The sequence below is a fragment of the Orcinus orca genome, chromosome 2, assembly GCF_937001465.1.
Source record: "Orcinus orca chromosome 2, mOrcOrc1.1, whole genome shotgun sequence".
In the NCBI taxonomy this organism is placed as follows: Eukaryota; Metazoa; Chordata; class Mammalia; order Artiodactyla; family Delphinidae; genus Orcinus; species Orcinus orca.
The window spans coordinates 174277401-174291332 of record NC_064560.1 but is presented as its reverse complement, the minus strand read 5'-3'; the positions used below and the strand labels follow the sequence as shown (position 1 = coordinate 174291332).

At 39.4% G+C, this 13932-nt stretch overlaps 1 protein-coding gene across 2 annotated transcripts in view; it reads left to right on the top strand.

Moving 5' to 3' along the window:
• Positions 1-11829, top strand: part of TMED10 (transmembrane p24 trafficking protein 10) — a 44974-nt gene extending 33145 nt beyond the window's left edge. For both annotated transcript variants that reach the window (XM_033407606.2, XM_004262253.4), the window contains 2 exons: positions 8090-8216; positions 8649-11829. In XM_033407606.2, coding sequence (XP_033263497.1) covers positions 8090-8216; positions 8649-8770 — 249 coding nt within the window. In that variant the 3' untranslated portion in view covers positions 8771-11829. The remainder of the gene's footprint in view (positions 1-8089; positions 8217-8648) is intronic.
• Positions 11830-13932: the final 2103 nt, after the last annotated feature.

Genomic DNA, 13932 nt, shown 5'->3' with positions numbered 1-13932 from the left:
CCTACCAGTTCGCTTGGGGTTTCCTCCCGTCACCTTGGGCGTGGAGGTCCCCCACCAGCATCCTGCAGGCACCCTAGTTTTGGGGAGACGCAGACTCCACGTCTTCCCACACTGCCGTCTTGACTCCGCCCCCCCCCCCCACGTGGCATTTTAGAATCCCCATACCTCCTGGAATTTCCATCATCCTTGGACTTTGTTGACACTGGGAAAGGGCCTTTATCTTTCCTGACCTTTTACTTAACCCAAGAGGGGAATCCCTAGCAGAAAGGAAACCACAGTGCTTCCTTTGCCTGCTTCCTGCTTCGGAAGTCTGGCACGTCCTAAGCCTTTCTTTACGCACATGGTTACAACACAACTCTAAATTCTCTTTCTTAACCAAGAAACTCCTCCCACTGCTTTCTTCGGTGGTCTACCTCCCCACTCCCCCACCCCACAAAAAACAGATCAGACTGAGACAGAGGAGGACAAGTGGTTATTACACAGGCCAAAGACTAGCCCTTTTCTCAGTCTGTGGCTAGACTGCCTTAAACCTTGCTCAGAAATAGCTATTAGTTGTCTCTGGGCTAATGCCTGTGACAAGAACATGGATAATAGAAGCACTTATTGAGTGGTTAATTACCAGAGAGCACTGAGCCTATGTAGAGGTTTTGAGGCATTTAATTTCAGGCCCTTGAGACAAGGGAGAGACTTTATCTCCAGAGGATTGCGGCCCTTCAGCATCAGTATTTAGATTCAGGAAGGTGGCACATTTCTTTTAATGTTTTTTTCACATCACAGCTCTCCCTCACATTTGCGGACTTCATAATTCTGAAATCCCATGTGGTCTGTAAGATTCAGTAGTGATCGCTGTCTAAATAGCTGGACAGAGTACCACACTACCTACTAAATTGTTATGGAGGATTAGTTAATGCATGTGAATTGCTATGTAAGCACGATACAAATGTAAGGTGACATTATTTGAAGGCAGAATGGTTGCCATTTTGTAAAGAAGCATAAGCTTGTAGTTTGAATTCTTTAAAGAGAAAGAATGTGTATTTCCTCAGAAATAAAGCACTTTTGATTCCCTCCATTGTATTTTAAGGACCTCACCCCTATCAGAGGGTGGCATTTGCCCCTCAGAGGGTGGCATTTTTGTAGAATCAGTATGTGAATTGAGCCATTTCTTTTTAGTTTGTGGTCTGTGAACTAGAACAGCGGTTTGGAGGGACTTACTGTCTAATCTTACAGTTGTGGGAATGAAGGCAATTATCCCACCAAGAACGAGCTGTCTGACATATCCTCTTAACTCTTGGGCTGTGTATGTCCCCTCTTGCTTGGATGTCCACATTTTCAACTCAACTAAAGTCATGTTTTGCCTAGGGGTCTATTAGTATGCCATTTGCTACCAACAAATACACCAAAAACACAGTTGCACTTGTTGGAGCAACAGCTGAAGGCTTTCCAAAGGTTCTGTTTCTCTGAATGCTCTCATGAAGGAGGAACTCTGGTTTTATATACTTGATCCAAAATCCGTTTCTTGACATAAGTTAAATGAAATAACATGGGTAAGGCACCTGACACATAGGTGATCAGTTCAGTAGATTTTAGTTCCCTTCTCCTACCCCTTCTAGAAACTGCCAAATGGCTAAGACCGAGTAAATAGGATCTTTCTAAATTTCATTCATTTAGCCCTAAGGTTGGCAGTATTAGCGGAACTTATTTTGCACATTGTTGACCTTTTGACCTTCGCTGAAGAAGCCTGTGATTCACATGCCCCCATGTATAAGTAGACTTGCCTTTGGGTGTACAACTGTCTTCATTATCTTGATTGTGTTAGACTGGATGGTCTCCACTTTTATTGCTATGCTTCTAAAATTTGCAGGGGCTGTGGAGTGGGGTGTGGAGATAACAGTCATTTGTCTGAATCTGGCTCTCCTCAAGAAGCTTCTCTCTTGAGTTTCTCAGTGTTCCACCAAGGGAAAGAATCTAGTGATTCTCTAGAGGCTGGTTTCACATGTGTGTTTGAAGAAGCAGTCTTTCAGATTTAATACCTTTCCTTGGTACAATTACATAGAACTCTGAACTCTTTAGATTCAGATCATCATTAGAGGAATGGAAGATTTAGATATGGTTTAAGAAGAGTAATTTTACGGTTATTTTGGAGGTGTCGTAGGTACACAGGGAAAGCTTTTCCAAGCAATACCTACCATTACAGATGAAGAGTGATAGATATTGTGGTAGAGAGAACTTTTTCCTAGGCAGTGTGCCTGGTGAAGATGAATGCTGAGTGAAAGTAAATGCAGAGTGCTCTTAACATACAGGGAGTGTGTGCTTCAGGGGACCAGCAGCACATAGCTGCTATGAGAATGTTGGCTCCTTAAAGAAGGCATAGAATGGACCTAATGGGTTAGCTACAAGTGTGTACCATGTATCAGGCATATGGGACTACACAAGGTATATATCATTCTAATTCTGTTGAGTTCAAGATCCAAACTAGTGTGGGGGAAAAGGATAAAAAGCAAAAACAATGTGAATATGACAGTATATGATTGAGTGTTAATTGTGTGACACAGTCTGAGTGTTGTAGGGCATTAGGGAAGAGGGAATCAGTGTTAACAGTAGTGGTTAAAGGAGGCTTCATGGTTAAGGCTGGAAAGATAGGTACGATTTGGATACACCGAGTGTGTACGGTTTTGGAAGTCAGGGATTCATTTCTGCTTACATTTTACAGCAGAGCTTTGCAGTTTTGATGCTAAATGCTTTGGTGACCCTGGGTAGGGAGTCAAGAGACCGTGGTACTGCTAGTCTTGGTCTTCCCCTCAAAGGACTGAATAACTTTATGGAATCATGAGTTTCCTCATTTGTAAAATGATGTCTCTGGTAGCTCTGATATTTTTGATTATTTAATGGTTAAGTGCAGCCTACAAGGGGAATGCTACCTCCTAGTGGAGAACCTATGGTACACATTGTCAAATAGGGTTTGCTTTTATCAGACTGTTGGCAAAACACACATCATCCTTCCAACCTTGGAAGAGAAAAGTAGACCAGAATAATGGCCTGCCTTCGTGAGATGTGTAATTTCACATTCTTACAGACACTTTGAACATTGAATCAGATGTTTTGAATAGCAGAACAACAGTCAGTGGGGATATTGATAGAGGTTTTCTTATTAGCTTTTTGTACTGACTGATATAAAGTCTTGATGATACTCTTATTATTATTATTTATTTGGCTGCATTGGGTCTTAGTCGCAGCATGTGGGATCTTCGTTGTGACGCTCAGGCTTCTCTCTAGTTGTGTGCAGGCTCCAGAGTGCGTGGGCTTGGTAGTTGCAGCGCGTGGGCTCTCTAGTTGTGGCGCACAGGCTCAGTAGTTGTGGTGCACGGGCTTAGTTGCCCCGCAGCGTATGGGATCTTAGCTCCCTGACCAGGGATCGAACCCGCGTCCCCTGCATTGGAAGGCGCATTCTTAACCACTGGACCACCAGGGAAGTCCCTTGATGATACTCTTTGAATGCTTAGTCCTGGGCAAGCGAAGAGGGTCTACTTTAAAATACTTAGGATAATTTGTTTTAAAATTTTATTCTATTAGTTATAAAAATTAGAGTAATGCAGTATGAAACCTATGAAGCTTGACTGATAAACTGGGCAACTTACCCAGATCCTTGTGGCCTACTATAGCACATTCACTTCACTTTTGATCCAGATAAAACTTAGTCTAGTCATCTGGTTTTCTTCACCAAATTTTTTGTTCCTACAGAATAAAATATAAACTCATACTTGGATTGCAATTCTAGCTCAACCAAGCTCTGAGACCTTGGGCAAGTTATTTAACACTCTGAGCCTTAATTTCCTCATCTGAGAAATTTAGGAATAATAATATTCACCATATATAGGATTATGTTATGAGGATTAAGTGAGAGTATAAGATATAAAATACGGATCACATTCTGGGTATATAGTAATAGGTCTAATTCATTATATTACCTTCTTCATCCTCATCCTCAATTTAGCTCCAGCCTAACTTTTTTTTTTTTTTTTTGTGGTACGCGGGCCTCTAACTGCTGTGGCCTCTCCCGCTGCGGAGCACAGGCTCCGGACACGCAGGCTCAGCGGCCATGGCTCACAGACCCAGCCGCTCCGCGGCATGTGGGATCCTCCCGGACCGGGGCACGAACCCACGTCCCCTGCATCGGCAGGCAGACCCCCCAACCACTACGCCACCAGGGAAGCCCCAGCCTAACTTTTGAGGCTTATATTTGCTGTTACCCATCACCCACCCACAAGCTCGCATGCGCGCACACACACGCACATCTACCTACTTTATGGCTACTCATGGCCTCCTAAGCAGGGCCTGCACTTTCTTCCCTACATGTTTTGTTTTGCAGGTTCCCCTCAGCCTTAAATATCTGTCTCTCCCATCTCTTAAAATCCTGTACACCTTGTATGACCCAACTCCCCCACTTCCTGTTAAGCTTTCCTTTATTCTTACAATTGTAATTAAGTTCGCGCTACTTTCTTTGCATTCCACTTTCAATGTGTACCTTTGTTGTAGAAGTTAATACATAGTGCTTTATATTATGGTTGTAGCTTTTTAGGTGAGCCTCTCCACGAGACTGTGAGCTTCTTAGGAGCAGAGATCATAATTTATCTTGGTGCCTTGCACATAATAAGCCCTCAAAAAAACACTGTTAGGGTATTAACATGTTAAAAAACAAAACAGAAAAACCTTTTTACATTTGTTTTGATTTCTAGGTTTAGATTAAATGTAGAAATATATTCATTATTTTTGTTATTTCCACTGAGTATCCATGATATGTTAGATGGTTGAAATAGCAAGTTGGTTTTCAATATTGTTTTAGTCTTTTGGCAATTCTTTACGTTCGCTGGATTTTAAACTAATATCAAGAATAAAGGTAGTTATCAGGCAGAGATGTTTTTTAGGGAAAGAGACCTTCATCCCACTCAGGAAGTCTGCAAATAATTTACTGAAATAAGGGCAGGATTGAGTAGGGATTTCATTGAGAAAATGAAATCGACTTGGATGATATGTTATGAATAGAAGTATAGAGTCTACAGTAGGTCCTATACTAGAAAAGGGGTTAGGAAATTGAATGATTAAGTAAACAGTGGCCCATATGCCATATGGAGTACTATGTAGCAGTTAAGAAGTAAGTATGAGGTGAATCTACAAGCACTGAAGTTTTTGCGGTAAGCGGGCCTCTCACTGTTGTGGCCTCTCCCGTTGCGGAGCACAGGCTCTGGACGCTCAGGCTCCGGACGCTCAGGCTCAGCGGCCATGGCTCACAGGCCCAGCCACTCCGCAGCATGTGGGATCTTCCCGGACCGGGGCACAAACCTGGGTCCCCTGCATTGGCAGGCAAGACTCTCAACCACTGCGCCACCAGGGAAGCCCAGCACTGAAGTTTTTGGAAAGATTTTATTAAATGAAAAGAAGGAAGCCTTAGAACAACATATACATTATGATCGCATTTATAAGTATTTTTTAATTATATTTTCCTATGTACATTTATATACATACAAAGGCGTAAATAGTGTGTTATCTTCTGACAAGGTCTAGAAAGATATACACCAAGTTCATAACCACCTCTGGGAAGGAATGTGTGGATGTGGGGATCGAGGAGCTATGAAGATGGGCCTTTTGTTTTTGTTTCCTTTGCTTCTGAATAATTTAAATTCTTTAGTAAGGGGACATATTTATATGTTTCTTGTATAGCTAAAAAATGAATGAAACACCAGAAAGGAAAAGGATTGGGACAGGTTTGGGGGACTATATTCTACAAAGACTATTCTCAGTACCAAATTTATTTTCATTCCATCCTCCTTTTTGAGGTTTTAGGCCTTTGGGCTATTGTCATTTAACCAAAAAAAGGGTGGGGAGTTAGAAGTAGTCTTCAAAGTAATTTTTAAGAATATTATTTTCAGCTGGCAGAGAGAGGTACAGCCATAGTTTCACTTCTAGTTCCTTTTATAAGTTTCTATTTAAGGAGCCTTAAAGCACTTATCTCTAAAGATGTATCATGCTGTTGCCTTCATACTATCTCATTCAAGAAGCTTTGGAGGGGAAAGCATATACCAGGAGGGAAAATGTTAAACAGCCTAAGGTTCAGCTTATTATATATGTCTTGTATCTTTTTCCTGGGGGGATTTCTTTGCTCTGCACCTCTATATGAAATCAATTAACAGATATATATTGTAGGTTAATGGCAAAACCTGGTGTTTGGGTATTCAGCTAAGAGTGTTAGCTCAGTGTATTAACTAACCATTGTAAATCTTATACCCAGTTAGCTTTATTCTGTTCTGTAGCTAGCTGTCAGTCAAGCTATTAACTGTATCCAACATTTTACAATTGTAAGAAAATGTACATCCAGTGAAAGAAAACTTAGGTGGATCATTACAAATCCATCACTATATTTTAGGTACCTTAGGACTTCCTTGGTGGTGCAGTGATTAAGAATCCTCCTGCCAATGCAGGGGACACAGGTTCGTGCCCTGGCCTGGGAAGATCCCACATGCCACGGAGCAACTAAGCCTGTGCGCCACAACTACTGAGCCTGAGCTCTAGAGCCCACGAGCCACAGCTACTGAGCCTTCGTGCCACAACTACTGAAGCCCACGTGCCTAGAGCCCGTGCTCTGCAACAAGAGAATCGACCGTAATGAGAAGCACGCACACCGCAATGAAGGGTAGCCCCTGCTCGCCGCAACTAGAGAAAGCCTGCGCACAGCAATGAAGACCCAGTGCAGCCAAAAATAGATAAATTTTAAAAAATTAATAAATTAGGTACCTTAAATATAAACTCAATTTTTATATCCCTATCTTAACAGCAGTTTTTAGTTTTCTTTTATTTTAAATAACTATGTCTTGTTCTTCACAGGTTCAATGAAGAATATAGTTTAGTGAACAGAACACAAGAACACCCTCAAACTATTCCCATTCATCCCACATTAACTGCTATTAACATTTAACAGAGGAAAATAACAAGGAAGGTGAATTGAACAGAAGAGAAGAAAAAGTGGGGAGTTGTATAGAGAATGTATAGGGAGTAAAGAAGCAGATGTAGAAATATTTTTTGAAGAGTTCTCTGTGGAAAAAATGTAAGAGCAACTGGTATATGAATTTTAAGATCTGAAATGCCCTGGTGTTATATCCCCATTTTAATACAAATCATAATCTAAGATTGATAAAGAAAAAACAAATAGAATATGAAATCCTTTCTCTGATCATATATGCCTTTAGTTACTAGATACTCTTGGAGGTTTCACAGTGGTCTGGGGTGAAAAAGGAAGACCGTTTATTTCTCATACCCTTCATTCCTTAGCACACAGTGATGTCCTTGGAGATTTATTTTGATAACTGGCTGTGTAATTAAAAACAAAATGCATGGGGATATATGTATACATATAGCTGATTCACTTTGTTATACAGCAGAAACTAACACAACACTGTAAAGCAATTATACTCCAATAAAGATGTTAAAAAACAAAAACAAAAAAACACTCAGTGGATTTTTTTTTTTAATTTTTAAGCAGAGCTAGGATTCATCTGGGTTCTAGAGCTCTGTTACAAACCTTAAAGCGTTGTGGGATTTAAATGAGCAAACCAGAATTCTCTAATTTTGCAGTTTGAGTTATTATCTTAATGTTATAGTTATATGTACTCTCTCATTCCTGTGCATTCCCTATTGGGAATTTGGTGTGTTTTCTTCTCAAAACCACATTTGACTAATACTATGACGCTCACACTTATGCTAATAATATTGCTTATTTCTTAGACAAAAGTGGAAAGGCAAAGTAAAATCCTTTATTAAAGTCAGAAATCTTGGAAAAATAATATATCTTATTTTATAGGCTACCATATTATAGTACTACTAAGGAGGTTTTAATCAAAATTAAAGTATAAAAAAAGTCTGAGATGGAAACATATAGACAGTAGGGAAGGGAAGAAGCCCAAATTTTAAAATGTGTTAGAATGATGACAGAAGAAATTTTAAGTTTGGTGAAACTTTTAAAAAGACTCCTCTGTTATGTTGTGTTCTTGACTGTAGCAGTTTTTTTAGGGAGTGTGTTCATAATTCCTTTCTTTTCCAGATTGCAAAAGTTGAGAAGCTCAAACCTTTGGAGGTAGAGCTACGACGCCTAGAAGACCTTTCAGAATCTATTGTTAATGATTTTGCCTATATGAAGAAGCGAGAGGAAGAGATGCGTGATACCAATGGTGAGGGGAGGGAAGCTCTTGTTTCTCAGTACGTGCACCGTAAAGGAGATAGATCCCCAAACTTTAAATTCTGGTGTACCTTTTTCTCAGATTTGCCAAAGGGGGTTGTGTGGAAGGATAATTGCTTACTTCGGTGTTGTTGCTCTACAGGTAAATGAGCCTTGTTAGATTTTCAAGGGAATAGCAGTTTTTTCTGTGATAAGCAGTTGACCATATTCTCAGTCAGCTCATAGTGTATCAAACTAATAGTACTAATCTTTGTAATTTTTAACATGTATAGGATAATGAAAATTTAAGAAAAAAACTTATCTGAGATCCTACTGTAAGACCTAGGGGCAGAGTGAAGCTAATTAATTGCCTTTTCCCCCTGGCCATTTAGCCTACTGAGCCTCACTTCATTACATTTACACTGCTTTTGCTTTTTTTTTTTAGAGTCCACAAACACTCGGGTCCTGTACTTCAGCATCTTTTCAATGTTCTGCCTCATTGGTCTAGCCACCTGGCAGGTCTTCTACCTGCGTCGCTTCTTCAAGGCCAAGAAGTTGATTGAGTAATAAAGCCCAGTCTCCTCCCACCTTGTATCTTAGCCAGCAGAACATCGCTGGGATGTGCGTGGCCTAAGACATCCTACCAGCAACACCATCAAGGCACGTTGGAGCTTTCTTCCTAGAACTGATGTCTTTTGGTGTGGGAGGACGTGGGTTACCACCTACACCCAATAAGTCAAAGAGGGACTTCTTTTTAACTTGGTAGGATTTGGACTGGTTTTGCAACAATAAGACTATTATTAGAGTCACCTATGACAAAAAATAGGGGTTACCTAGATAATGCCAAAGCCAGCATTTGTACTGGGTTTCCTCGTATGATTTGTTTGAACCATGTTTTCTTTCCTTCTCCCACTTGCTCACCAGCTTGGGCTTCCACTCTAGTTCTTTTACCAACATTTGTATGACCATGTTGAACTTGTTTCATTCTGATTGTCCTCTTTGGATTTCTGTGTGACAATACCATTAACTTTCTCTTGACCCTTAGCTGAAATGTTTAGATAGTTTCTGGTGATACCCTTTCACAATTTTATGTCTCTTAAAAGTGTAATGGATGTGACACCTCATAGAAATGAGCTTTGAACTGTAGATGACTCTTAAAGAAAATTTCATTTTAGAGAATTAAAATATTTGTGCTCAGCCGCTTGAACTTCTTTCTTTTTGTGTATTTATGTGTGTTCAGTTCTATGCAGTTTTATCACATATATGGATGTGTGACCACCACCACAAGATGCACAACCGTTTCATCACATGGATCCCTTGGGGTACCCTTTTATAGCCACAGTCACCTCCTTCCTTAACCCCAAGCCCCAACCTCTGGCACCACTAATCTGTTCTCCATCTCTCTAATTTTGTAATTTTAAGAATGTTATATAAATGGAATCACATAGTATATAACCTTTTGAGATTGACTTTTTTCACTCAACATAGTGCCCTTGAAATCCATCCAGGTTGTTGCATATATCACTAGTTTGTTCCTCTTTATTGCTCATTAGCATTTCATGGTGTGGATGTACCACAGTTTAGCCAGCATCTGAAGGACATCACTGTTGTTTTCAGTTTTGGGCCATTACTAATAAAGCTGCTGTGAACATTCATGTACATGTTTTTATGTGAACATAAATTTTCATTTCTCTGGGATAAGTGCCCAAAAGAGCAATTGCTGGGTTATCTGGTAAACACATGTTTATTTTTGTAAGAAACTGTCCTGCTTTTTTCAGAATGACTGTGTCATTTTACGTTCCCATTAGCAATGTATGACCAATCCAGTTTCTCCACATCCTCACCAGTATTTGCTATTTTTTTAAAATTTTTTTAGTCATTCTGAGAGGTGTGTGTAATGATATTCATTGTGGTTTTAATTTGCATTTTCCTATTAGTAAATGGTGTTGAACATCCTTTCATGTGTTTATTTGCCATCTGTATTTCTTCCTGGTGAAATATCTGTTCCTTTGCCCATTTTATGATTAGATTGTGTGTTCTTTTTACTACTGAGGTTTTTTTTTAATTGAAGTATAGTTGACTTATACTATTGAGTTTGAGGAGTCCTTATATATCCTAGATACAAGTCCTTTGTCAGTTATGTGGTTGCTTAAATTTTTAACATAACTTATACAAAGGAAAATATAAGTAAAATTTACGAAGTCTTCTTACATGGCAAGTCACTGATTTAATTTCTGTTCTTATGTATTCCATCTAGACAATTAAGACATATGAAGTATTAAAAGGTAACACATCTGGAAGGATCATGAATCGAGTAAATACCTGAAAATATATGTTACAAAAACAAATCCAATAATCACTTTGGGAATATGAGGTGCCTAAAGGCCAATACTAAGGTAAATAAGAGAAAGTGGACACGAATGATCATGGTCATAAACAACAGTGAAAAAATAACATCACTTGATATTTTCCCCACTTCTCCCAATAAAGTGGGTGGGAGTTTGTCCTTTCTGTAATCTCTTTTTTTTAACCCTGCTGACTGTTACAGGGCTTGTCCCATCGCAATGACAAGCATTACAGGACTTAGGGCTCTGCAGCTTGCAGTTAAGAAGCAGCATGTTGGAATTAACAGAGAACAGTGCTGTCATGACCTGGATAAAGTACAAAGGGGAAAGAGGGAGTGAGTTATGTTGTTAAACTCCCAGGCTGTTCTGTAAATGTTCCAGCTATTGTGAACCCAAAAGCCTTTTTTCCCCCCTCTTTTGACTCCCTCTGTGCATTCCTCTGGTGTGGCATAAAAGTAGTTCTGTCATTAATTTGTGCAACATTGCCATCTGCTGTTAAGAATTGATAGATACTGTTTCTGAGAACCTGGCAGCCAAATCTCACCATAAGGGCAGCAGATGTTGAGAAAGTCTATCTGTGGTATTACATATACTAAACAACAGAGGATACATCCAAGCAGGGGAGAGAATAACCAAATTTGTGAGTTAAGATCCATCCTTAGACATTTAAAGGTGAAATACTGTTCTGTACCATTAGCCTAACAAGAAACTTTCATATTTCTGACTGGTGCCTTTTCCCTTTTTAGAAACAATGAAAGCTACTCAGTTGGTTGTAGTCTTCTGTTCTGACAAAATGTCAAAGAAGAAGATAGGAGAGGAAAATACTTTATTTGGCTGATGTTTTGTTCCCACATGTGACTTTGTGAAACTGAAATTCTTTCCTGTCCTTTCCTTTTACTCATGCCAAGACTACAAACTTAGAATTTGTGCTTTTGGTTTAAAGTTCATTGATATCACAGTTTGATTTTATCTAAAAAGTAAAATTATTTGCCTTTGATAAAAGACTAGTGCAAGAGCAAATCAGCTTTAAAAACGAAGATGTTATCTGCTTTCCTCCATTTTTGAACCTGTTATTCAACAAAGCCTGTAAATTATTGATGAAAGTGATAGTTTTAAGTAAGCTTTGTTATACCATTGTCATAAACCCCTGTCATAAGCTGTTTTTATGTTTGTTTAATGGAAAGAGGCATGTGGGATTTATGGATTTATACAGATTCACTTGTAAGTGTTGGATTGGGGATTTTTGTGTAAATTTTCTCAAATAAAGGCTAGCAGAAACTATTTTAGGTGTATTTTTCTGTTACTCGAGTATCTCTTTGTCTGGATTGGCAATAATTCCTCCATATTCCTCAGTATTAAAGTATGGCAAATTATATGTGACGAATTAGAGAAAAAATGTTTATAATTTACTCCAGATGGTTAAAGTTTATGTGAGCTAGTAAAAGTTTATTATACTTTATATATAAATGTATAAACTGTATATAATATGTATATTAAAGTAATAATAATTATACATGTTCAGAAAGACCAAATAGGGTTCTGTAAGCCAGGAATTCTCTGTAGCTTCTCTGTTTTAGAAACTGCTACTGGAATTATTCCTACAGAGGGTCTTCTCCCTTTCCCTCCATTCTTTAGAATACCCCTCCCAATTTAGAACCCCCCCAGGACTTGCTTTTTTGACCCATCACATCTATGCAAAACCCCACTCCAGCAGGTAAAGGCCATTTTCTCCATTCCTTTTACTTGCAGTTGAATCTTTTCCATAAAGCTTCTTTTTTAAAAAAATTTTTTTTGTTGTTGTAGTTTTGGTTTTTTGGGGGTTTTTTGTTTTGTTTTGTTTTTTTGTCTTTTTTGCGATACGCGGGCCTCTCACTGTTGTGGCCTCTCCTGTTGCGGAGCACAGGCTCCGGACACGCAGGCTCAACAGCCATGGCTCACGGGCCCAGCTGCTCCACGGCATGTGGGATCCTCCCGGACCGGGACACGAACCCATGTCCCCTGCATCGGCAAGCAGACTCTCAACCACTGCGCCACCAGGGAAGCCCTTTTTTTAAATTTTTAATTTAATTTTTATTTTTGGCTGCGTTGGGTCTTCGTTGCTGCGCGCGGGCTTTCTCTAGTTGTGGCGAGAGGGAGCTACTCTTGGTTGCTTTGCGCGGGCTTCTCATTGTGGTGGCTTCTCTTGTTGCGGAGCACAGGCTCTAGGCACGTGGGCTTCAGTAGTTGCGGCACACAGGCTCAGTAGTTGTGGCTTGCGGGCTCTAGAGCGCAGGCTCAGTAGTTGTGGCACACAGGCTTAGTTGCTCCGTGGCATGTGGGATCTTCCCGGACCAGGGCTCGAACCCGTGTGCCCTGCATTGGCAGGCAGGTTCTTAACCACTGCGCCACCAGGGAAGCCCCATAAAGATTCTTTTTAAGAGTCAACCTGAAGTGCTTTACACATTGACTAGCTGGCCTCTTATTTACCTTCTACCTCCATTCTCCCAAAAAACAGTTAATAAATTATGTCAGTGAATGTGTAGTTTATAAAGTAGTGGTTCCCAATGTTTAAGTGTAAATACTTTAAAATCAAAAATGTCTTCTTACTGATATTTTATAGAACATAAATAATGAATTCAGCAAAATGTGTAAGTGAATTTAAATTTAATTGTCTCAACAGTATATATGTTGAATAGCTGTACATGTTCTACAAATTATTAGCTATTCAGTCTGCTACAATGATATCTCATATAGCATGAGCCCCACGAATAATATGAATTTTTCTAGTACCACATTTAAAAAGTAAAAAAAAAAGTTGAAATTTATTTTATTTTTTAAATAATTTTTATTGGAGTATAGTTGATTTACAATGTTGTGTTTTTCTGCTGTACAACAAAGTGAATCAGTTATACCCATACATATATCCATTCTTTTTTAGCTTCTATTCCCATATAGGTCATTACAGAGTATTGAGTAGAGTTCCCTGTGCTACACAGTAGGTTCTCATTAGTTATATATTGATATTTTATATATAGTAATGCATGCATGTCAATCCCAATCTCCCAATTTATCCCTTTCCCCCTTGGTAACCATAAGTTTGTTTTCTACATCTGTGACTCTGTTTCCGTTGTGTAAATAAGTTCATTTGTACCTTTTTTTTTTTTTTTAGATTCCACATATAAGCAATATCATGTGATATTTATCTTTCTCTGACTTACTTCACTCAGTATGACAATTTCAGGACTTCCCTGGTGGTCCAGTGGGTAAGACTCTGTGCTCCCAATGCAGGGGGCCTGGGTTCAATCCCTGGTCAGGGAACTAGATCCCACATGCATGCTGCAACTAAGAGTCCACATGCTGCAACTAAGAAGCCTGCATGCCGCAACTAAGACCTGGCACGGCATG